This window comes from Dendrobates tinctorius, unplaced genomic scaffold (genome assembly GCF_039654945.1).
Source record: "Dendrobates tinctorius isolate UK_male_01 unplaced genomic scaffold, ASM3965494v1 ptg000057l, whole genome shotgun sequence".
Taxonomy (NCBI): Eukaryota; Metazoa; Chordata; class Amphibia; order Anura; family Dendrobatidae; genus Dendrobates; species Dendrobates tinctorius.
In genome coordinates, this window is record NW_027361725.1 from 28,559,950 (window position 1) to 28,586,451 (window position 26,502).

A 26,502-nucleotide genomic window follows, 5' to 3' on the forward strand; every position below is an offset into this window, starting at 1 on the left:
GGTTTCTTTTCATCAGCATTCTGCCAGCACTATAGGTTTGGGAACTGTCTGTCTTCTCACTTCCCAACATGCATCCTGCCATTTTCTAATAGCTTGTCTTTCACGATGAACGAACACAATCGGATAACATGTTATCCAAACCTCTTTGGCATTCTCGAATAATATGTTCCAGTCCCTGCAGCTGCAAGATTCGCGGCTGTTAGACAGCCGTAACACACGTGGGGATTGCCTAACAGCCGTAAAACATGCAGCCGCAGGGACTCAAACTTATTATTCTAGCATGCCCACGATACTCAGATAACACCAGAGTTATCTGAGCACGTTCGATCATCACTAAACTAAATGCCTGGCTCTCGGTCTGTCTTCTGCTTCTCTTCCATTATAACTAAGTACGCCCCCCCTTTCCCACTAATCTTTCTGCAGCTGGAGATGGATTACACTTTACAACAGGCAGTCAGACATAATGAAGACACGTAGTGGGTATGAGAGGTATGGCAACATTTTTCTTCAATTTTTTTTTAAATTAATTTCTTTTGGACTGATTGATTAGAAACGTCCGGGCAATACACACTTTACTATTAGCTGACCTTATAAAAATGTCAGTGAATGCATGAATTGTGCAGCTATGGGGTGAAGAGCTAGCTGACAGACACATCCAGACTCCACACAGAGAAAGCCAACCTGGTTTAGTAGTGTGAAAGTGACATGACATAAAAATTTCAGCCCCATGTATCGCAAAAAAGGGGCAAAAATTAATTTAATAACCTGAACGGGGAAAAAGATTTTAGAGCCATTAAAAGTGCATGAAGGATAAAACTCTAAAATATGCCGTGTCAGAAGTGAGAAAATGACCCGGTACTGAACTGGTTAAGTTTTGTACAGATTAGGCCTGTTTCACATTTCCAGTTTTTTTTTGATCAGTTGCAATCCGCCAAAGATGGTAAAAACGGGTCCGTTTCCGTTGTGACACCAACGTATGCCACCGGACCAATACAAAATAGCGGACTGTCGCTCTGAAAAAACGTTTCAGAGTCCGTCTCCTCCGCCCGGGAGCCGCTACAATTCTCACGGATCCGTCAAAAAACGCAAGCTACGGACAACCGTCAGTCAAAATCCACCGCTAATGTAAGTCTATGGGGGAAAAAAAGGATCCGCCAAAAAAAGGGCGGATCCGTTTTTTTTTTTTTGTTTTTTTTTGAAAAGTGACGGATTTTGACTGACGTCAAAAAACGGAAGTGTGAAACAGGCCTTAGCTGTCAAATGAGATGAAGTTGTCTGAAAGCGCAGTGATCATTTAAGGATTTTTGCCAGGAAGGATCTGAAGATAAACTTTTCATTTGAAATAGGCCTCACGTGTGAGATTACAACCAGCCGAAAAAAAGACCCTCGCCAATTATTGGCCTTTAAGAACATTTGTGACCGTATAGAGACTAGTCACTGGTTTCAGAAGAAAAACAAAAGACCTCTATGATGACCTGATTTAGCGAATCCTGCTTTGAGCAGGGGGTTAGACCAGATGGCCCAGGAGGTCCCTGCGATTCTATGATTCTACCTGATTGGCTGACTCTAAAGGGCATCTGTCAGCAGGTTTTTTTTTCTCGCCTCTGAGAGCAAAAACCTAAACAGATGAAGGAGGTCCCTACGATTCTATGATTCTACCTGATTGGCTGACTCTAAAGGGCATCTGTCAACAGGTTTTTTTTCTCCCCTCTGAGAGCAAAAACCTAAACAGATGAACTGGAATATAAGTTGGTGTGCATGCAGCGTGTAGGTGCATGTTCACACTGACCACTAAATGGACGAAACCTAAGATGACCAAAGAAGCAAATACCCTGCAGTAAATAGCAATGTTCTGCCTTCTTTCACGTATGGCGCAGTGTGGATTCCAGCATACGGCTAAACCCTTCCTCCACTCCCAGTAGAAAGACTGTATGGGTGCTTAAGTCTATATTGGTGAGCACAGTAGTGGATGAGATCGGGTAAAAACTACAAAGAAACAGACAGTGCAGTATATCAGTACTGGCAGATAACAACACAGCAGTGATACAGGGTGCTATTACATCAGTAGCAGGCATTATTACAGAGGTTGAGTAATACAACACAACACACAATGCAGTGAAGAGAGATATCTAAGCAACTTAGCCTGCAGCATTGCATTACCTGAACAGGGATGCATCTACCTAACATGCAGGGCAAGAGCATTACAAGGAGCTGGAAACACATTGCACATATCACAGGGTTGCATAATGGCTAGCTTACACAGATACATTGCAAAAACACATAACTGTATTAAACTCTCACCGGAATCCGCTTGACAGAAGCAGTGATTTTGCAGAGAGCAGGACACGTGTGTGTGTGTGTGTGTGTGTGTGTGTGTGTGTCTGTGTGTCTGTGTGTGTGTGTGTGTGTGTGTCTCAGAGAATCCGAGAGGAAATGGCTACAAGCTTCGCTTCCTAGCCCGGGAAACCTGAAGAGGCGGTTCTAAACGGAACAACTATTAAAGGGAAATGATTCTAAATCCATGAACAGGAAATAGAAGGGCAACTAAGACATCTAATGGCCATAGCTGGAACAGCACTTAAGAAATTTGTTGCTGCACATGAATGGGCAGAGCAAGCAATAATGCATGAAATTAACATAGGGTGCTTAGTTTGCATAATTGTGAGAGTAGCATGATGTAGGGGCGGAGACACTTATTCTAGCGATGTCACTTAATGGTCTGCTTGCTGTTATTTTGATAAAATCCCTCTGATCTGCTGCAGATCTAGCAGTTCTCTTAAAGCTGAGCTGTATATAACTCCACCCACACCACTTTGCAATTTTCTGTGTACACTGCATAGGCAGAAAGATGCCAAATAGTGGTGTGAGTGGGGTTTTGTAGAGCTCATGAATACGGAGGACTACATAACAGCAGGTACCCTAGTCCTCTAGTGATAAAATCACTGTTTTATCATCTAGAGATTATCAAAACTACATCAAGCAGCTCAATAACTGACACATTGCTGGGTCTCTGTATACATTATGCTGCTCCTAAATTAAGTGATAAAAACTTGATGATAGATTCCCTTTAACTTCAAGCTTCAGGTTTAACCCCTTTGTGATGTTGGGCATAATAGTATGCCCACGTCGGAATACCTCCCTTTGATGTGGGCTCCGGTGCTGAACCCACATCTTTCCTGGCACATGTCAGCTGTTTAGAACAGCTGACTTGTGCTTCTTAAAAGCCACGGGTGAAATCGCAATCCACCTGCACTTGTTAATTCTCGCTTCCGGTAAGTGCGCCGGAAATCCCAACCATCGGTGACCCCGTCACGTGATCACGGGTCACCAATGAGTTGGCATGACAACCAGAGGTCTCCAGCAAACCACTATGGTTGTCATAGCCGGATTGCTACGAGCGTCACCCGGTGGTCGGCGCTATAGCAAGTGAGCATTTCTGCAACATACAGACAATCTGATCATCGACTATACAGTTAGGTCCATACAGTTTTGGCCAAAAGTATTGACACCCCTGCAATTCTGTCAGATAATACTCAGTTTCTTCCTGAAAATGATTACAAACACAAATTCTTTGGTATTATTATCTTCATTTAATTTGTCTTAAATGAAAAAGCACAAAAGAGAATGAAGCAAAACATTGATCATTTCACACAAAACTCCAAAAATGGGCCAGATAAAAGTATTGGCACCCTCAGCCTAACACTTGGTTGCACAACCTTTAGCCAAAATAACTGCGACTAACCGCTTCTGGTAACCATCAATGAGTTTCTTAAAATGCTCTGCTGGAATTTTAGACCATTCTTCTTTGGCAAACTGCTCCAGGTCCCTGATATTTGAAAGGTGCCTTCTCCAAACTGCCATTTTTTTAGCTCTCTCCACAGGTGTTCTATGGGATTCAGGTCTGGATTCATTGCTGGCCACATTAGAAGTCTCCAGTGCTTTCTCTCAAACCATTTTCTAGTGCTTTTTGAAGTGTGTTTTGGGTCATTGTCCTGCTGGAAGACCCATGACCTCTGAGGGAGACCCAGCTTTCTCACACTGGGCCCTACATTATGCTGCACAATTTGTTGGTAGTCTTCAGACTTCATAATGCCATACACACGGTCAAGCAGTCCAGTGCCAGAGGCAGCAAAGCAACCATAAAACATCAGGGAACCTCCGCCATGTTTGACTGTAGGGGCCGTGTTTTTTTTTCTTTGAATGCCTCTTTTTTTCTCCTGTAAACTCTTTGTTGATGCCTTTGGCCTAAAAGCTCTACTTTTGTCTCATCTGACCAGAGAACATTCTTCCAAAACGTTTTAGGCTTTTTCAGGTAAGTTTGGGCAAACTCCAGCCTGGCTTTTTTATGTCTTGGGGTAAGAAGTGGGGTCTTCCTGGGTCTCCTACCATACAGTCCCTTTTCATTCAGACGCCAATGGATAGTACGGGTTCACACTGTTGTACCCTCGGACTGCAGGGCAGCTTGAACTTGTTTGGATGTTAGTCGAGGTTCTTTATCCAACATCCGCACAATCTTGCGTTGAAATCTCTTGTCAATTTTTCTTTTCCGTCCACATCTAGGGAGGTTAGCCACAGTGCCATGGGCTTTAAGCTTCTTGATGACACTGCGCACGGTAGACACAGGAACATTCAGGTCTTTGGAGATGGACTTGTAACCTTGAGATTGCTCATGCTTCCTCACAATTTGGTTTCTCAAGTCCTCAGACAGTTCTTTGGTCTTCTTTCTTTTCTCCATGCTCAATGTGGTACACACAAGGACACAGGACAGAGGCTGAGTCAACTTTAATCCATGTCAACTGGCTGCAAATGTGATTTAGTTATTGCCAACACCTGTTAGGTGCCACAGGTAAGTTACAGGTGCTGTTAATTACACAAATTAGAGAAGCATCACATGATTTTTCGAACAGTGCCAATACTTTTGTCCACCCTCTTTTTTATGTTTGGTGTGAAATTATATCAAATTTGGCTTTAGGACAATTCTTTTTGTGTTTTTTCATTTAAGACAAATTAAATGAAGATAATAATACCAAAGAATTTGTGTTTGCAATCATTTTCAGGAAGAAACTGAGTATTATCTGACAAAATTGCAGGAGTGTCAATACTTTTGGCCACAACTGTATATATTTGGACAGAGACAACATTTTTCTAATTTTGGTTCTAGACATTACCACAATGAATTTTAAACAAAACAATTCAGATGCAGTTGAAGTTCAGACTTTCAGTTTTCATTTGAGGGTATCCACATTAAAATTGGATGAAGGGTTTAGGAGTTTCAGCTCCTTACCATGTGCCACCCTGTTTTTAAAGGGACCAAAAGTAATTGGACACATTAAATAATTGTAAATAAAATGTTAATTTCTAGTACTTGGTTGAAAACCCTTTGTTGGCAATGACTGCCTGAAGTCTTGAACTCATGGACATCACCAGACCCTGTGTTTCCTCCCTTTTGATGCTCTGCCAGGCCTTCACTGCGGTGGTTTTCAGTTGCTGTTTGTTTGTGGGCCTTTCTGTTTGAAGTTTAATCTTTAATAAGTGAAATGCATGCTCAATTGGGTTGAGATCAGGTGACTGACTTGGCCATTCAAGAATACTCCATTTCTTTGCTTTAATAAACTCCTGGGTTGCTTTGGCTTCATGTTTTGGGTCATTGTCCATCTGTAGTATGAAACGACGACCAATCAGTTTGGCTGCATTTGGCTGGATCTGAGCACACAGTATGGTTTGAATATCTCAGAATTCATTCGGCTGCTTCTGTCCTGTGTCACATCATCAATAAACACTAGTGACCAGTGCCACTGGCAGCCATGCATGCCCAAGCCATCACACTGCCTCTGCCGTGTTTTACAGATGATGTGGTATGCTTTGGATCATGAGCTGTACCACGCCTTCGCCATACTTTTCTCTTTCCATCATTTCGGTAGTGGTTGATCTTGGTTTCATCTGTCCAAAGAATGTTCTTCCAGAACTGTGCTGGCTTTTTTAGATGTTTTTTTAGCAAAGTCCAGTCTGGCCTTTTTATTCTTGATGCTTATGAGTGGCTTGCACCATGCAGTGAACCCTCTGTATTTACTTTCATGCAATCTTCTCTTTATGGTAGATTTGGATATTGATACGCCTACCTCCTGGAGAGTGTTGTTCACTTGGTTGGCTGTTGTGAAGGGGTTTCTCTTCACCATAGAGACTGTTCTGCGATCATCCACCACTGTTGTCTTCCGTGAACGCCCAGGTATTTTTGCATTGATGAGTTCACCAGTGCTTGTTTTCTTTCTTTCTCAGGATGTACCAAACTGTAGATTTTGCCACTCCTAATGTTGTAGCAATTTCTCGGATGGGTTTTTTCTGTTTTTGCAGCTTAAGGATGGCTTGTTTCACCTGCATGGAGATCTCCTTTGACCGCTTGTTTCCTTCACAGCAAAACCTTCCAAATGCAAGCACCACACCTCAAATCAACTCCAGGCCTTTTATCTGCTTAATTGAGAATGACATAACAAAGGGATTGCCCACACCCGTCCATGAAATAGCCTTGGAGTCAATTGTCCAATTAGTTTTGGTCCCTTTAAAAACAGGGTGGCACATGTTAGGGAGCTGAAACGCCTAAACCCTTCATCCAATTTTAATGTGGATATCCTCAAATGAAAGCTGAAAGTCTGAACTTCAACTGCATCTGAATTGTTTTGTTTAAAATTCATTGTGGTAATGTCTAGAACCAAAATTAGAAAAATGTTGTCTCTGTCCAAATATATATGGATCTAACTGTAAGTAGCTGAGCCGATCAGACAACTGCAGCTTTTAAAAATGTTTTTAAAAATGTTTTAAAATCTATAAAAGTTCAAATAACCCCCCTTTTGCCCCTTTCAAAATTAAGCAATAAAAAAAATAATGAAACACACCATTTTGGTAACGTAATATTTGTATCAATAAAAACGTCTGCTTGGTGAGCAAAAAATAAGTCCTCACCCAGAGTCAAATCATGAAAAATGAAGACACTACAGGTCATGGAAAATGGCGCAATTTTTTTTTTCTTTAACAAAAGTTTAGATATCTTTTTCACCGCTTAAATAAAAAAGAACCTAGATATATTTGGTGTCTATGAACTTTTAATGACCTGGAGAATCATAATGGCAGGTCAGGTTTAGCATTTAGTGACCTTGGTAGGAAAAAAAAAAAAAAAAAAACCCAAAACACAAGTGTGTAATGGCACTTTTTTTGCAATTTTATAGCACTTGGAATTTTTTTTCCCATTTTTCCAGTGCACTATATGTTAAAACCAATCGTGACATTCAAAAGTACAACTTGTCCCGCAAAAAACAAGCCCTAACATGGCCATTTTGCCAAAAAAATAAAAAAAGTTATGGCTCTGGGAAGAAAAGGAGCAAAAAGGATAACGCCAAAAAAATGACAATACCTCCGGTCGTTAAGGGGTTAACAGATGAATGAACAGCAGAAATGTAGGCCATCGAAAAGGAATCGGAAATTCTTAATTCTGTATTCTTCATTCATGCTTTAAAAAACAAAGAATGGGACAAGAAAAGATAGCTGCAGTACATGTAAGCAGAGAAAACCCCCCTGTCCGCTACTGCTGCTTTATTCATCCATGGACCCCGAGCAGAAGAAACCTCTTCTAAATGTTCCTTTATTTTCATTGCCTAAGACAGCGCTTTTCAGCTATCCTCTTGGGGCGTTTGATGAAAAGACAAAGTAGCTATATATTGTAACAAGGCGACAAAAGACATGAATATGAATGATGTTGGCTCCAGGGTGGAGCATCAGTACAATCATGTTCACTTGTTGGTTCCCCGTGCACAGTCCATCCGTGTTCTGGAATTGTTTGATTTGTTTGAGTACAAGGAAATCCGTGTTACTTGTGTGTGAACAGGGAATGGAGCCAATTCAGGAAATATCAGAGGTTCCTGTTGTGGAGTTCAGCACTCATCTCTTCAGTCATCTGTGCTTCGAAGCCCCGTGAATCATTTTCTGGTCACTTAGGGATAGGACAATGTTAGGCTATGTGCACACGGTGTTGAAACTGCTGACGAATTTTCCCTGCAGTTTTTGCTAAATCCGCAGGTAAAATGACCTGCGTTTTACCTGCGGTTTTAGTCCGGATTTACTGCAGTCTTTGTGCGGTTTTCCCCTGCTTTTTTCCACCTGCGGATTTTTAGAATGGAGCAGGTGGAAAACTGCAGCAAATCTGCACAAAAGAAGTGACATGCTGTAGTTTTCAATCCGCAGCAAATCTGCGCGGAAAAAAACGCAGCATGTGTACTGCGGATTTTGATTTACATAGCCTTTAATGGCACTGTACATCACATGCAAATGTAGGTAACAGCAGGTACGCAGGATGCAGTGACGAGACGCGAGACTGGGTTGAACTTTGACTAAAGAAACTTATAAATTTGAGCCGCTAGGGCTATGCTAAGCAACCAAACCAAAACAATAACAGATATTGTCCTGGCAGGGACTATGCACGAACAAGCACTCTAAATGAGAACACAACTAATCCGGCAACAGCCGGTTGCTATAGGGCCGCGATATGGCCGACTGCGGGTCCTTATTTTCTAAAGTGTCACTTATCCGTCCTGACGTCCCTCGGCATCTCTGAGGCTGCTGAAGATCTGTCGTAGTCTTCGGGCGCCCCAGCGCCCAGGAGGAGTTGGGGCACAACAGGCCCAGATGGAGTCCTTTGATGAGGTGACCCCCTGTAGACACAGCGGGGTTCGGCTTGTGAGCGAGTTTAATGAGACTCCAGTCTCCAAGCAGGGTTGTGTCGCAGTTCAAAGGAGTGGCGGTTGGCAGGCCACGTGCACGGCCTAGGTGAAGCGTTCCCCTGTAGGCGGGGAGTAGGCCCCGACTGCGGCGGGGTGACGTCCACTGTGGCCGATGATGAAGAGGCCGCAGTCGCGGACTGAGGCGGGGCGGCAGCAGGCAGGCCGCAGCCGCGGGCTGGAGTGAAGTGGCAGCGGCTGCGATGGTCAGCGGACCAGCCGCAACAGGCTGAAGCACAGCGGTAACAGCTGCGGAAGACCGTGGGCAGGGAGCGACCCCGGATTGGAGTAAAGCACAAGTCTCTACTTGGTAGGTTCGTCGCTTACTCTCCGCAGGCCACTGAAAATCTCCCCTCTGCCGCTGGTCTCTTCTCAGGTCACCGTCTGTCACTCTGGTTCTCCCAAAGTCCCGCAGTCTCTTGCTTCGTGTCTGCCGTTCAGCCAATTGACTCCCCTGCGCGCTCCCTGTCCCTTTTATACTCGCCCCTCCCCTTGCCGTCCTGTCACTCTCAGCAGCCCACTCTCCTCCTTCGTTCCCCGGGTACTGTTCCCTTAGGAACCTAGATTGCAGTCCCCTTGGTTCCGGCCCGGACACTCGGCGGGGGCCCTCCTCCCTACACTCCCCCATCCTGTATGCTCGCCAGTCCTCGGGCGAGGGCCTCAGTATACTTGGGTTGGTCTGTGGAGGTGTCTGTTTTTGTTGCCATATGAACTGATCCTGTTCGTATCGTTCGGGGGATTTGCCGGCTGTTGACCGCTCGGAGCGTCTTAGTTCAACTAGGGTGGAGTCTTCTGGGGTGGTGGGCTAGCTGTTTCGGCCAGGCTAATTGTGTCAGTTGGTTTGTCATTGAGTAGAGAGTCTCTGGATATTGTGGGGAAGTCTTCTTCATCGTCCGGGTCCCAGTACACAGGCAATGGTTAGGAGATCTGAGGAGTAGGTTCAGGTTGTTTCGGGTCAGTGGAAATACATGGGCGTAACATATTACTGTGCACAATGCGAGTAGGCAGTGTGTCGTCTTTCTCGGGTCGAATCTCATACACAGGTCCTTCAGGGTTTATACGACATAGGACCCGATAGGGGCTCTCTTCCCAGCGTACCTCTAATTTGTTTTGGGAGCGTTGGTCAAGTACGAGCACTCGGTCTCCGCTTTGGAGGTTGGGAGGTGGAGATACATTCTTTCCTGGGTGTTCTAGGTCTTGGAGTTTAGTATGTACGATTCGATGAAGAGTTTGCAGCCGGTGCAGGTGATTTCGGATCCATAATGGTACCCCGGTCCAGGGCTGAAGTTCCTCTGGGTCCAACTCTACCTCCATAATCCCTTTGCCTTCTCGTCTGAATAACAGGGAGTTGGGGGTATAGCCGGTAACCCGATGTACTCGGTTGTTATAAACCCATACTAATTCAGGGACATATTCTGGCCAACGGGCCTTCTTGTCACTCTCCAAAGTACTCAACAATTGAATTAATGTCCAATTAAATCGTTCGCAGGCCCCGTTTCCCTGCGGGTGGTATGGCGTGGTCCGGGATTTATCAGTACCGTAAAGACGGTGTAGTTCCTCCATAATCTTTACCAAAAAACATGCTCCTTGATCGGAATGTATCCGTTGAGGGCAGCCGTAAACTCGTATAAAGTTTTTACAAATTGCAGAGGAGGCCGACTCCGCGGTCTGGTCTCGAGTGGGAGTGACCACAGCGAGCTTAGTGAAATGGTCTACTATGATGAGGCCGTGTTCATACCCCTGGAATGCGGACCCAATGGTCAAGATAATCCACCGTCAGAAGCTCCAGGGGCGCTGAGGTCACGATTGTTTGTACTGAGGCTCGCTGAGTGGACGGTTTGGCTAATTCGCATAGGCGGCAAGCCTGGCAAGTCTCATGCACAACAGCATGCAAACGTGGATGGTAAATTATCTGTTGTAACCATTGCAAGGTCTTTTGAGCTCCGAAATGAGCCCCTTTTTCGTGGGCTTCTCGAGCCAGTTCGTTAAGTTGGGATCCGGGCGCAACTACCTGCCAAATCGTCATAGATGTTGTTCTTGATGTCATTTTACGATACAATAGTCCTATTCAGATAACCAGCCTCTCCCATTGTCGTAACATCAGCGACATGTCCTGAGTCAGTCTGTCTTTGGGAGTCAGTGGGCAGTTTGCCAGAGGCTACCCATGTCCGGAGAAGTCCAATTTCTTCGTCCTCTTGCTGCTGTTGAATCCATCTGTCACGGGATTGCTCCAGCAAGCCCCTTAGGGTCTCCGAGGGGAGTGCTTTCTGGGAGGCAGCTGTGAGCACGGCATCAGTGAGGGCGAACGGTATCTCTTCCCCTTCTAGTTCGTCATCTCAACTCTTCCCTGGGGTTGTATGTCAAATCCTGGAGAGGGCGTCGGCATTTACATTCTCGGCCCCCCTTTTATAGATGATTTTAGCTTTATTTAGCAGGTCGTACAGGGCTCGAGCTCGACATGCAAAATTCTTTATGAAACGACGGTAGTGTCCGGCCAACCCCTGAATGACAGCAACCTTTTCTCGGGACTGCCTTACGCCCTCTGCCGAGACGGCATGGCCCAGATATTCAATCTGGGTGCAAAATAAATGGCATTTTTGGGGTTTTACCTTCAACCCGTACTTTTGCAGTCGGCCGAGTACCTGCCCCAACCGCTTCAGGTGGTCCTCAAACGTGGCAGCATATATGATAATGTCGTCTAGGTATATCAACGTGGCCTCAAAATTGAGATCTTCCAGACACCGCTCCATCAACCGCTGAAAGGTTCCTGGGGCGTTAGCCGGTCCGAACGGCATACGATTGAACTCAAATAGTCCCATAGGAAGTATGAACGCCGTCTTAACCCTGTCTTCTTCTGACATGGGCACCTGCCAGTACCCACTGGCCAGGTCCAAAGTTGAAAAATACGTCGCCTTCCCCAAGGCGGACAAGGATTCTTCTATTCGGGGTAGTGGATACGAGTCTTTGATGGTGCAAGCATTCAGCTTTCGATAGTCCACGCAGAATCGTAAGGTGCCATCCTTTTTGCGGACCAACACAATCGGAGCCGCCCAGGGGCTTTGACTTTCTCGAATAACTCCCTTTCGCAACATTTGGGCCAGCAAAGTTTTCACCTCTTGGTAGAGTTGTGGAGGTATCTGTCGATATCGTTCTCGGATGGAGGCCGCTCCTGCCGTGGGAATTCCATGGGTGATAGCAGTGGTACATCCAAAATGTTCCTCATGACTAGCAAATACCTCGTGGTAGTGCCCGAGCAGTGTTTTTATCTGGGAAAGCTGAACTGAAGTTAGTCCGGAGAGCTTGGCCCGCATTTGTTCCAGGATGTTTCGGCCCTTCTCCTGAGTTGAGATTTCGGTAGCCTGTAGAGTCCGGATAGTTCTTTCCCAAGGGTCCTCGGATTGCACTCTCAATTGGACCGCAGGGGCCGGCAGCACTTCTTCCAAAGGCCTTACTAGCTTGGCCAGTTCGGTCCGGCTTTCAGGACGATGTCTTGGTCTTCAAGGTTGACGCAGCACACCAGGACGGTCCCTTTTTGCACTGTGGTCAGGGAGCTGGCCACCAATATGCCAGGAGGCAAGCGCTCCGAGTAGCATGGGTCCACCTGCATCTCTACGCCCTCCAAGGTTGTCGAGGCTCGAATTGGCAGGGCCATCACCGTCTGCCCAGGAGGCAGTACAAGCAGGGGAGCCGCTGGCGCGATGACTTTGCCCAGAGCCTCGCCCTCCCGGCAGTCCTGATGTACTCGCGCTTCCCGTACCAACTGCTGGAATACCAGTCCTTGGGCCGTGCGGGAACCCCACTGCTTCAGGATCTTGTGCGTGGGATCATTGATGAGCAGATTGCCGAACTCCCGTAGTATGTTCATGCCCAGAATGAATGGTCGCTGCTTATTGGTTCCCCCTTGAGTAAGTACCACTCCTCTGCGACCGAGGGATTTACCGCACAGTGTCACCTGTACCCACACCACCCCGGCAACAGGTACCGGTAGTTGATTGGCGGCTACTAGTCTGACCATGGGTCCCCACTGGGGTCTCTCTGCCTCGGGAAAGTTTTGCAGGCATAGTTGTCACTTGTGACCCCGTGTCTACTAGGCACCGGACGGCCCGGCCCTCTACTTCTGCCCATACCACCGGACATTTTGCGACCAAATCTTCGGGACTTCTACCACCCCTAATCGTGGTTTCTGGCTCTGAGCAGCGTCCCCCCAGCCCGGAGCCCTCTAGTTTAATGGCCGCCGAGGTGGGTATCTCCCACGCCGCGGACACTCTCGGGCGAAGTGGCCCAGCTCCCCACACTCTTAGCACCGGTTCTGTGCAGACTGACCGCCCCGGGTGGAGCGGGACCCCCAGGGATCGGGATTAAAACTAGGCCGTCCAGTCCCGGACTCTGTCCTTCTCTTCACTTCGGCCAACTCGCCCTTCATGTTCTTCAATTCTTGTTTCATCTCCTCCACCCATTGAGGCTCCTCAACTGCATTCATGGAAGCCTCCACACTCCGGACCTTTCCCACGGGGACCGCCATCCCCTGCTCTTGCTCTCGAGCGCGTGCTTGACTTCCCACCTCTGAAAAGTCTATACGGGGATTCATTGTGACCTGCTCCCGTAATGCCTGCTTTATTAACGGGTCCCGGAGTCCAGTCACCAACAAGTCGCTTAAGGTAATGTCAATAGGTCCTACACCTACACCATCCTTTCTTTCGATGGCCGTATGCAACTCTTGGAGGACGTTCATATACTGGGTGATGGTCTCCCTCTCTCCCTGCATCCGACTGAACAACCGGGTCCTTAACTCTCCCACATTGGTTGGGTCTGTTCTAAAAGCTGTAAAACTTTATCAAAGGTGTTGCGGTGTCCCGGGGGGCGTCAACATTACTGAATTCCGAGCCTCCCCATCTAACGCCATAAGAGCTACTTCGGCTTCTAGGTCGGGAGTCATCGGGTGCATCCGAAAGAGCCCCCGCATCTGTTCTGTCCAACTCCATAGCATGTTATTAGAGCCAGAAAACCTAGACAGGTTGCTCAGCATAGCCCCCAACGAAATGCTGGAGCGGGGGCCCTCGCTATCTGTCGAGTTCACGGCCCTGCCCTTGTCTGGAGCGCCGCCTAATCAGTTTTCTTTTGAAATGCGGCGCCTGTGCTGTACTATATCTTCTTGGTCATGTGCAGTCAGCACTGCCCGACGTGCCCGTGCTCTCAATCACATCCCGGCCTTCATATCGTGCGGCCACTGATCCCACCCCGCAGGCGCTTATGATTTATTCACACTGCGGGGCTGGGAATCTCGGGCATGCACAGTAGTTATCAGCGGCTCTCATGCCCAAGATTCCCAGCCCCACAGTGTGAATAAATCATAAGTGACTGCGGGGCGGGATCTGTGGCCGCGCGATATGAAGGCAGGCCGGGATGTGATCTGAGCACGGGCACGTCGGGCAGCGCTGACGGCGCATGCCCAAGAAGATATAGTACAGCGCAGGCTACGAAATGAAGCTAAGAAGAGAAAAAGAGGCATGTAAATATCAGGGATCACCAAAAAATATATTATCCAATAATCTTTTATTGTAACACCAGAATACACAATGAGAGCATTAAAAACAATTAAAACTGCAAACATGCAATCGTGTTAATACCATAAACCATAAGGGTTGAGCCCCTGCACACACCCCACATAAAGAATGCTTTGTACAAATAAGCAGTAACAAAGTTAAAGTGGTACACAGTATTCCAGCATATAAATGTACTTAAAGTGCATAGCCAATTTACAAAAAAGCCCAAACCTGCAGAGACTGTAAACAAGGTGTAGCCAATATTGCTTTATAGCTAGAATAAATAAAGGAATCGCCCCAAAATTAGGGGTAGCAGAGCACCACATACAACCTGAGTCACAGAGGCAAATGCCAGCATGGATGTAAATGGAACAAAACCGCTCATGCAGTGGGAATTGAGAGGCATGGGGCGGAAGCAGGGGCACAGATATTGCCCGACGCGTTACGCCAGTTAAACTGGCTTCATCAGGAGCGGTGAGCAAAATGTGAACGGGTGAAGAATAAGTACCTTACTCAAATTGCGGCAGACAGGGAGCAGCTGGGAGCCAAGATGGCTGCAAGGCAACAGAGTCTATTCTGCAATAGCTGTGAAGTAACTCACTGCGCATGCACCCATCGGTGTGCGCCCAGCAGGGCAACAATATGCACAAAGAATAAGCAGCCAGCTATCGCAGAATAGACTCTGTTGCCTTGCTGGGTGTGCGCTGACCGGCGCATGCGCTATATGTTATTTTGGCAGCCATCTTGGTACACCATCTTTGACACTTCAACCTGTAACACTGCGATTGCGCAAACATTACTTCCTATTTCCGGTGCTGGTGTGCGTCAGCTGAGGCGTCCGCTCCCCCACGCGCCGATGGCTCCCAGCTGCTTCCTGTCTGCCGCAATTTGAGTAAGGTACTTATACTTCACCCATTCACATTTTGCTCACCGCTCCTGATGAAGCCAGTTTAACTGGCGCAACGCGTCGGGCAATTTCTCTGTGCCCCAGCTTCCGCCCCATGCCTCTCAATTCCCACTGCATGAGCTGTTTTGTTCCATTTACATCCATGCTGGCATTTGCCTCTGTGACTCAGGTTGTATGTGGTGCTCTGCTACCCCTAATTTTGGGGCGATTCCTTTTTTCATTCTAGCTATAAAGCAATATTGGCTACACCTTGTTTACAGTCTCTGCAGGTTTGGGCTTTTTTGTAAATTGGCTATGCACTTTAAGTACATTTATATGCTGGAATACTGTGTACCACTTTAACTTTGTTACTGGTTTGTACAAAGCATTCTTTATGTGGGGTGTGTGCAGGGGCTCAACCCTTATGGGTTATGGTATTAACACGATTGCATGTTTGCAGTTTTAAATGTTCTTAATGCTCTCTTTGTGTGTTCTGGTGTTACAATAAAAAATTATTGGATAATATATTTTTTGGTGATCCCTGAAGTGATCCTGTGCAGTGGTGCCCTCTATTGTTGGTATATACGAAATGAGTGATGGATGCGAGGCGTCTGTCAGAGGGGGAAAGACCTGCCCCCCTGTCAAATTTCAGGTATTTTTGAACAATTTTATAAAGGATTATTTCTGCGGTGAAACGGAAGCTAAGTAACAGAGCCACCTCGACAGAATGCAGCGTTAGTGCTGCACAAGGTGGCTCTTTTACTTAAAAACACCTGGGGGGGTGACAGGTTCCCTTTAAGCCATGCAATGCTCCTCTGGGAAATATGCAAATTGTCTCTTCAGAGAGGAAGAGGACTACAACTCTAGTGCCACCTATTGAAAGTAGCAATCCTAAAAGTCTGTATCGAAACTTTAACGAGCCTTGTCACATGACTTGGGATAAAAGCCAAAATCTCAATTTGCAGACTTTTTTTTTTTTCTCGGGGTAAAGCCCCTCGTCAATGCAAAGTGTGAGATCTGGTTTGGCTGGGTGAGAGGTGTCTGACCAGGATCCAAAGGGTAACGTTTCTCCTTGAGGAGAGTGACCTGTCAAGCCTGACATGCCAAGGTGAGGAGACTTTTAAACCTTGCATATTGAAGTTTTGGCTTTTATCCTAAGTCCTGTGGCAAGGCTTGTTAGAGGGTCGACACCGACTTTTAGGATTGCTACTTCCAACAGGTGACACTAGAGTTTATGTTCTCTTCCTCTCTAAAGAGACAATTTGCAAAAATCCAAGGGCAAGGTTTACTTCTTTCTCTTTATGCAAGCCAGTCCCTGACGAAGCCTTCTCTCTGCAGTTACAGATCAGGGTATGTGACTTGTGTCTTGCTCCTTATGGAAGTCAGCCCAATGATCAAGACTTCTCACAGGCTTCATGTTTTTCTTCCCCCAACACTTTCTCTGCTGTGCTCTACTACCATGCTGATTTATCACTTGAGAGCTGTGAAGAAGCGCAGAATGAGCCATGAATGGCCACAATGTACACTGCGTGGCTCGCTCTCCGCTTGTATAGTGAATAGTTAGTGATGTATGAAATAATCTATAGTACTGGTCAGTGCATCCGATGCGAGGACTTGTCAGGTTGTGGGAGCAGCAGGAGTCCCGAATGCTGGATATTAGTCTCCCAGTGCTACCTGGTCTGTCTATTAGAGATGAATGTCTCAGATGAGAAGTCACTGCTGGTGCTGTGTTATTGTCAATTATCTTCGCGTTTATGAATAATGTATCTATTATTCAGTCTTTCAGTACTGCAGAACACTAAAACTTAGTTTTTTTCTATTGCATATTATCTCTCACGATTAACCTTTGTGTTTGCTGATTAATGGCCCAAAATGTTAATGATTTCTGAAATCCAAAAGCTGCCAGTGTTCTACATAATGCACCGACCTTAATGGATATGAAAATAGTCAGTATTTCTGTGCCTTCTTATATTACCTGACTAGACAAGATACAGCGCTCTTGTAGTACCTCACTAGATAAGATGCAGCGCTCCTATAGTACCTCATTAGATAACAGATACAGCGCTCCTATAGTACCTCACTAGATAAGATACAGCCCTCCTATAGTACCTCACTAGATAAGATACAGCGCTCCTATAGTACCTCACTAGATAAGGTACAGCCCTCCTATGGTTCCTCATTAGATAACAGATACAGCGCTCCTATAGTACCTCACTAGATAACAGATACAGCGCTCCTATAGTACCTCACTAGATAAGATACAGCGCTCTTGTAGTACCTCTCTAGATAAGATACAGCCCTCCTATATTGCCTCATTAGATAACAGATACAGCGCTCCTATAGTACCTCACTAGATAAGATACAGCCCTCCTATAGTACCTCACTAGATAAGATACAGTGCTCCTATAGTACCTCACTAGATAAGGTACAGCCCTCCTATAGTACCTCATTAGATGAGATACAGCGCTCCTATAATACCTAGGTAGATGAGATACAGCACTCCTATAGTATAGATAACAGATACAGCGCTCCTATAGCACCTCACTAGATAACAGGTACAGCACTCCTATAGCACCTCACTAGATAACAGGTACAGCGCTCCTATAGCACCTCACTAGAGAACAGATACAGCTCTCCTATAGTACCTCAGTAGATAACAGATACAGCCCTCCTATAGTACCTCACTAGATAACAGATACAGCGCTCCTATAGTACCTCAGTAGATAACAGATACAGCGCTCCTATAGTACCTCACTAGATAAGGTACAGCCCTCCTATGGTTCCTCATTAGATAACAGATACAGCGCTCCTATAGTACCTCACTAGATAACAGATACAGCCCTCCTATAGTACCTCACTAGATAAGATACAACCCTCCTATAGTACCTCATTAGATGAGATACAGTGCTCCTATAATACCTAGGTAGATGAGATACAGCGCTCCTATAGTATAGATAACATACAGCGCTACTGTAGTACCTCACTAGATAAGATACAGCTCTCTTATAGTACCTCACTAGATAACAGATACAGCGCTCCTGTAGGACCTCACTAGATAAGATACAGCTCTCCTAGAGTACCTCACTAGATAACAGATACAGCGCTCCTAGAGTACCTCACTAGATAACAGATACAGCGCTCCTATAGTACCTCACTAGATAAGATACAGCTCTCCTATAGTACCTCACTAGATAAGATACAGCTTTCCTAGAGTACGTCACTAGATAACAGATACAGCTCTCCTAGAGTACGTCACTAGATAACAGATACAGCGCTCCTATAGTACCTCACTAGATAACAGATACAGCGCTCCTATAGTACCTCACTAGATAACAGATACAGCGCTCCTATAGCACCTCACTAGAGAAAAGATACAGCGCTCCTATAGTACCTCACTAGATAAGATACAGCTCTCCTATAGTACCTCACTAGATAAGATACAGCTCTCCTAGAGTACGTCACTAGATAACAGATACAGCTCTCCTAGAGTACGTCACTAGATAACAGATACAGCTCTCCTAGAGTACGTCACTAGATAACAGATACAGCTCTCCTAGAGTACGTCACTAGATAACAGATACAGCTCTCCTAGAGTACGTCACTAGATAACAGATACAGCGCTCCTAGAGTACGTCACTAGATAACAGATACAGCGCTCCTATAGTACCTCACTAGATAACAGATACAGCGCTCCTATAGTACCTCACTAGATAACAGATACAGCGCTCCTATAGCACCTCACTAGAGAAAAGATACAGCGCTCCTATAGTACCTCACTAGATAAGACACAGCACTTTACTTCTAAAAGTACAGGTATTGTGTTTAGTGCACTGGGAATTTACACATCTCCCCTACCTCTCACAGACACAGGAAGAGACACTTCTCCTGCATCTTCTTCATCATTCCCTTTTACATATCTTATACTTACATTGCTAAAGAATATTATAGTATTGTAGGAATCGGGAAAGGATTGTTTTCCTTATGACACTTTTTTCTTTTTTTTTTTTTTTCATTTACAGTTACAAATAAGAAACCCTCACAAGTCTATATTACCAAGGTGAAACAATTTGAAGGCTCATCTTGTTTCGTGAGAAGATCCCAGTGGACTCTGGAACAGCTCAGACAAGTAAATGGTATTGACCCTAATCGGGTAAGTTCTGTCCTTGTCATGCATGTACAGACATTGTGAATACACCTTATGGTATGTTCCCATGATCAGGAGCTGCTGCAGTTTGACACTACTAATTTGTGCAGCATCACACCAGCAGCGTCCTGCTGATTCTGCATAGTGGATGGGGTTTCTAGAAATCCCATGTCCACTATCCGTCCACAGACGCCCGCGGATCACCCACGTAGACGGCCATGCAGTGCATCTGGAGGGATTTGTCACAGCGGCAGTGACCCGGTCCGTGGCCCTGGGTGTCCAATAAAAGGGGATATTTACAGGGTAATTAAAGAGTTTGTAGTAAAGTGTTTGTGACGCCACCTGTGGTATCTGATAAGAGGTTACCAGCGTTGCAGTGCAGATCCTCTGGGGCTGATGGTGTGATGCAGCAGAGTTGGAATAGCTCTCCACAGGCAGAGCTTAGTCCCCGGGCAGATGAAAGATGTTGTAGATGATGTTGGTGTAGTGTTAGGCAAGAGATGTAGCAGTGCTGAGAAGATGTTGCAGAAATAATTCAGAGGGCACAGCTGAATGCAGTTCCAAAGCTTTACTCACAGTTCTGGTGCGCACAGATGCCCACTTGAAGCTGCGTCCTCCAAGTGAGGGATCCAGCAAACTTCCAGGCAGATGGAGAACACCTTTCCAGAACTCCCTTCAGTGTGTGCCTTTCCTGGCCATCTCTCTGTGTAGGTTTCTCGCCTCTTCTGCCCAACACCTCACAGTCAGTGTCCCAGGCCAGCAGCCGCGGACCTTTTCGGATAACGTGCCCACTGCGTTTCCTTGCTCCTTTTTGGCTGCCTTTCCGGCGAAGATAACTGCATTTAGTGGCTGAGGTACCTAAAGGTGCCCCATCAGCATTCTGCTTTCTAGCTGAGTCCGTTGTCTACTCCACTAGGCTAGGGGCCGAGACCCTTCTGTGACCTGATCCCTACACCTGACATCCATCAGCATGAAACAAGCCCCACGGGCAGCACCGTCCCTGCCCCGTGCTTCTAGGACCTTTTCCCTCTTCAGGGAGCTTTCTTCTGTCTCTTTCCTTCCCAGCAGCTCCTGCTGACGGGGAGCTGCTGCACACACGTCCTCCCCTCAGAGAACACTGTTCTAGCTCTAACTCTCTTGCTCCGAACCTCCTAGCTCTACCCACCTCCCAACACCCTTTATGACCCAAGCAGGGGGTTATCCAGGGTGCCCTGCTACTCTAGGGTGTGTGTTGGGTGCAGGTGTAGAGTACTATCAGGTGCCTCCACTTAACCTGGGAAGTGGGATACCACACCTCTGGTTGAGGTGCAGTACCTCTGTGGCAACTGAACCCTCAGGGGCGCCACGCATCTTTCTAGACTGCAGTATGTCAATTTATGTAGTCTGCGCAACAGAAATTTCATCAATCAAATGTATTGAATGTGGTACATCCACCCGATTCAGTGAACACAAGGATTTACCTGCATTCAGTCAAGGGTATCGCTTTGGACACCGCAAACATACAGTGCGTCCAAAGCAATGCTAGTTGTGGGTCGTGGGCACCCGGCCTTAGGCTGGAGTCACACACAGCCACTCACCAGCGATCCTGACAACAATACCAATGTGTCAGGATCGCTGGTGAATCGCTATGTGATCGCTGGTGAGCTGTCAAACAGACAGCTTCACCAGCGATCAGCACAGCGACGCTGAGCGCCCGGCATCGCTGTGCACGTTTGTTGCCAGCGCGCTGATGCAGGAAGCTGGTAACTAACGTACACATCGGGTATCTAAGGGGCGTGCGTCCCTTGGATACCCGATATGTACATTAGTTACCAGCAGATCGCTGGTCTCCCGCCTGTCACACGCAGCGATGCGTGGTGGCCAGCGGGAGACCAGTGACCAAAAAAGAGTCCTGGCCTTTCCTGCAGCGATCAGCGATACCGGCAGGCATCGCTGTCACACACAGCGATCTCGCTGGTGAGGTCGCTGTTGTGTCACAAAAATTGTGACTCGGCAGCGATCTCGCTAGCGAGATCGCTATGTGTGACGGGGCCTTTAGTCCTAGATTGTATATAATGTGCTTCTCCACATCTTTTTTTGCTAGGACTTTTGGGGAAAAGTTACAAACCGATAATCCACACCCTCACCCGTCTCCTTTTTAGTAGCCCTCTTGGGCTAAGATTGTTTTCTGAAGCCCACCTGCTTCACCCCCTCAGAACCCTTAAGATAAGTTCACACTAGGCGTTTTTCAGCTTTTTTTTCCTGCAGCAAAACGTGATCCCCTGGCAGCAAAGAAGCTGCAGAAAGAAAGCATGTTTTCCTCGGTTTTCCTTGCATTTTTTTGCGGCAGTTTTGGCATGCTAAATTTGTCTCTTTTGCATGCTGACAGAATTTGCATAAAAATCACTTAGGCTAGTTTCACACTAGCGTTTTGGAGCGCAGCGACGGCCTGCGCACGGCCGCCGCTAAGCCCCGACCCCGCCGGTAGCTCCGCCCACCGGCGCATGACGCTGCATGCGCCCTGCGTCCCCTATCTTTATCACAGGGGGCGCAGGCCGTGCGCAGTATGCGTTTGGCGGCGCATGCGTCCTTTTGACGGTGCGCCGACCTGCGCCAAACGCAACCTGCTGCATTTTGGTTGCGTCGGCGCACCGTCAAAAAGGCGCATGCGCCGCCAAACGCATACTGCGCACGGCCTGCGCCCCCTGCGGAGCTACCGGCGGGGGAGCGGCAGGGGGCGGGGCTTAGCGGCGGCCGTGCGCAGGCCGTCGCTGCGCTCCAAAACGCTAGTGTGAAACTAGCCTTAGTGTGAACTTAGCCTTAATGCTGCAGAACATGGAGCTGCTCCGCACAAGTACTCCTGCTTTCATGGGCTTGAGATTTCCTTGCACTACAGGAACATCCATTCATCTGAACCCCTTGAAAAAGGCCATTTGCCGAAACGTGCGTTGGGGGGACATGCCAGGGTGGACCTCCACTAAATATCCGGACAGGTAAAGATTCTTAATCTCTTTTCTACTTTCACAATTATTATACACATTTGTGTATCCTGTCTGGCTGTAGTAGTTTGACTAGGGATAGGTGTAATATATATGAATTATGTTACTAAAGTTATGCTAATGTTACCTTCATTCCCTTGGTCCTTATACCCCATGTCCCATTTGTTTGCCCATGTGCTCCTATGGTCATTTTGACTCAATTTCCATGTTTCCCTGTTTCCTGTTTAATTACAATAAAATTGAAGTTTTTATTTTTCTAAATACTTGGTGTTTGGACCTTATTTGATCGTTTCTTTCCTTTTGATATTTTGACAAAGTTTAGTGTTGGAAAAAAAAAATGTCCTAGTCTATAGAATCAAGTTTTCTGGCACAAAGCAAAACCTGATACCTGTTTTTCGTACTTTTTTTTCAGCGTTTTTTTCACCACTTATTCATTTCAGTGGGTGAAAAACGTTGAAAAAGGTGACATGCTCCATTGTGCAAAAAAACATGCAAAGCACAAAATCCTGAAGACAAAAAACAAGGTGTGTGCATGAGATTTCTGAAATCTCTTAGACTTGGCTAGTACTGTAAAACGGAGCTGAAAATTTGCATAAAAATCACTTGGTGTGAACTTAGCCTTAATGCTGCAGAACATGGAGCTGCTCTGCACAAGTAATCCTGCTTTCATGGGCTTGAGATTTCCTTGGACTACAAGAACATCCATTCATCTGAATCACTTTGTCTTAGGCTGGTTTCACATTTGCGTAGTGCATAGCTGCGGAGGGCTGCATAGTTCCTCCGTGAAGCTCCGCCCACTTCCGCACCTCCTCCGTTCAGCTCCGCCTACGTCGGAATGCGTCCTGCATACCTATCTTTAACATTGGGTACGCAGTGTCATGGTTAGGACATGGTTAATGTCCTGTTCTCACAGGGTTAACTTTTGCTGGCCTCTCTTTGGATCTGGGAGGAGTATTTATACTCACTCCAAACTAGCATTCTCTGTCAGTTATACTGCTGTTTTGGTGTATCTGACCCCTGGTGTGCGTGTACTCTGCGTTGTTTGTTTTGCTTCCCGTGTATGACCCGGCTTGTTCCTTCACTCTGTACTCCGTCTCTCGTTTTTGTACTATTGTCTTTTCTGGTTCTGACCTCCTGGCTTGGCTATCGTTACTCCGTTACAGTTTACCCCTATTGTACCGTCTAATGCCCATTCTGGTTTTCTGATCTATTTCTGCGTCCTGACTATCCATTCTGTCTATCCTTTGGTACTGTATTGCTATCTCGTACTTTGACCTCGGCTTGATCTGGTTTCTGTCTCTGTCTATGCCCTTTGGTAACATTGTCCTGTAGTTGCCTTTCTAGGAGTTTCCCTGCAGCTCCTAGCTCTGTGGAGCTTAGGCCATGCCCCCAGCAGTCACGTGCTTCAGGTCCTGGAGCATGCATTGTCACCACTGCTGCCCGCTCCGCAGGTATCTTTGTGCATAGTCTTTGTACTCAGGACACGCGCACTGGCTCAGTGAGCAAGTGCAGTGCGGTGTTCCTGACATTATAACTGACCGTTTCAGTTTTTTTTTCCTCTGAAGAGAAAAAAAAAAGGTGTGTGTTATCCTCATGGATTTGGCTGATCAGGTCAAGCACCTTACCCAAATGTTCCATAAACTCAATGTGGAACAGCGCACGATGGCCCATACCCAGCAACAGTTGGTGGTTACTGTGCAGGGGGCTGTCGATGCTGGGGCTTCTAGTTCTGGGGGTAGAGATGTGTCATTAGCGTCCACCAAATCTCCTGTCAAATTGCCCGACCCTTTCTCAGGGGATAAAAAGGAGTTCAGGTCTTTCAGAGAAGGATGCAAGCTTTTTTTTTCTCTAAGGCCCCGCTCCTCTGGGGATGAGTTCCAGAGGGTGGGGGTCATTATTTCCCTACTTCGGGGGGGGTTCCGCAAGCTTGGGCTTTCTCTCTGTCTTCTTCTGCTCCTGAACGCATGTCAGTGAACTTGTTCTTTGAGGCTCTGGGGCACATCTATGACGAGCCTGATAGAGTGCGTCTGGCTGAGGATATGGTGATGAGTGTGACACAGGGGAGGCACTCTGCTGAATGGTTCTGCTCAGAGTTTAGACGTTGGACCGCCGAAGTATCCTGGAATGACGCCGCCCTGAGGGGGTTGTTTCGCAGGGGCCTTTCTGACCGTCTGCAGGACGCTTTAGCATTACATCCGCCTCCTGATACCCTGGAGGACGCCATGATGCAGGCGGTCCGTATGGACCGGAGACTCCGTGCTAGAGGAATGATGCAACAAGAGTCTCCCTTGTACCCCAAATTGTGTGACTCTGCACCTGTATCTGAGCCCATGAAGGTTGGGTCAGTCTCGGTTAAGGAGAAAGAGAGAAGGCACCGTAGAGACAATCTACTATGCTTTTACTGTGGAGCCTCTGGACATTGGAAAAGGAATTGCCCCTCCTGCCCTTCTTCAGAGAAACCATCAGAGAAACGACGGAGTCTGGGCAACAATCGAGGAGGTTGTCCAGACTCCCAGGTACATTTTTTCTCATGTACAAATATGGTGCTCCAGGTTGAATTGGAAATTGCTGGCGGTCCTGTTATGACCACCGCCTTTGTTGACTGTGGTTCCTCCATTAATCTGATTGATGCCCAAGTTGTGACTCTTAATAAGATAGGGACAGTCAGGTTAAAAGACCCTGTTAAAATTGTGGCTGTGGATTTATCCCCTCTTACCCGGGATGGAATTTGTCTTATGTCTGATGTTTTTTCTATGAAAGTGGGTTCCACTCATGTGGAAAATTTAAGTTGTTTCATTATGAATAATCTGCCTGCAGGACTGGTATTGGGAATGCCCTGGTTGCAATGTCACAATCCTATTTATTGATTGGGTGAAGGGGGAGATCACCAGATGGGGATGTAATGATAATGGTATGTGTTGCAACCCGGTTCCTTTTGTCAATCCGATAAAATCCGTATCTGTGTCATCTGTCGGTCTGGAGGGTATTCCGGAGTACCTGAGAGACTTTAAAGATGTGTTTTCCGAAAGCGAGGCTGAGGCACTCCCACCACATAGACCATATGATTGTGCTATCAATTTAGTACCTGGAGCCAAATTACCCAAGGCTCGTTTGTTTAATTTGTCCGGGCCTGAGCGCCAAGCTATGAAAGAGTACATTAAAGAAAGCCTTCGCAAGGGGCATATTTGGCCCTCTGTCTCACCCGTGGCAAGCGGGGTTTTTCTTTGTAAAGAAGAAAGATGGTGGGTTGCGACCATGCCTCGACTTTCGAGAACTGAACAAAATTACTGTTAAGAACACGTACCTCTCCCGTTGATTCCTGATCTATGCAATCAACTCACGGGGGCCAAATGGTTTTCTAAGCTTGATCTACGAGGGGCTTATAACCTTATAAGGATCCGGGAGGGGGACGAATGGAAAACAGCCTTCCTGACAACTGAGGGGCCGTTTGAAAACCTGGTTATGCCCTTTGGCCTCACTAACGCTCTTGCGGTTTTTCAGAATTTTATTAATGTTGTTTTTTCTGACTTGATTGGACGTTATGTAGTCATTTACCTGAATGACATCTTGATTTACTCTGAGGACAGTCAGTCACACTTGCATCATCTGCGTACGGTGCTTATGAGACTCCGGGAGAACCATTTGTATGCTAAGCTGGAGAAGTGCTCATTTTTTATGCAAGAACTGTCTTTTCTGGGTGTAATTGTATCCGGGGAGGGATTCCGCATGGATTGGGTGCATCCTCATAACCTGAAGGAGTTGCAGCGATTTCTGGGCTTCGCTAATTATTATAGGAAGTTCATTAAAGGGTTCTCGCAGGTGGTAAAACCCTTGACAGACCTCACTCTTAAAGGGGCAGATGTAAAAAATTGGTCCGTGGCCGCAAAAAATTGCTTCCTGGCATTAAAGAAGTGTTTTACTACAGCCCCTGTGTTGGTACAACCCGATTCGTCAAGACCTTTTATCGTCGAGGTCGACGCTTCGGAGGTGGGGGTGGGGGCAGTATTGTCACAGGGCCCCTCTACCCTGACTAACCTTAAACCCTGTGCCTTTTTCTCTAAGAAGTTCTCTTCGGCCGAGAGAAACTATGATGTCGGTAACAGGGAATTGTTAGCAGTTAAATTGGCCTTCGAAGAATGGAGGCATTTTTTGGAGGGGGGCGCTCATCCCATTACGGTCATCACTG

General features: G+C 46.7%; 1 protein-coding gene across 3 annotated transcripts in view; it reads left to right on the forward strand.

Annotated features, from left to right (window-relative positions):
• STXBP6 (syntaxin binding protein 6) overlaps positions 1-26,502 on the forward strand; it is a 144,763-nt gene that overhangs the window by 74,851 nt on the left and 43,410 nt on the right. For all 3 annotated transcript variants that reach the window (XR_012232643.1, XR_012232644.1, XM_073577864.1), the window contains exon 3: positions 19,214-19,344. Coding sequence is in view for 1 of the 3 variants with exons in the window: in XM_073577864.1 (XP_073433965.1) it covers positions 19,214-19,344 (131 nt within the window). In the remaining 2 variants the exon portion in view is untranslated. The remainder of the gene's footprint in view (positions 1-19,213; positions 19,345-26,502) is intronic.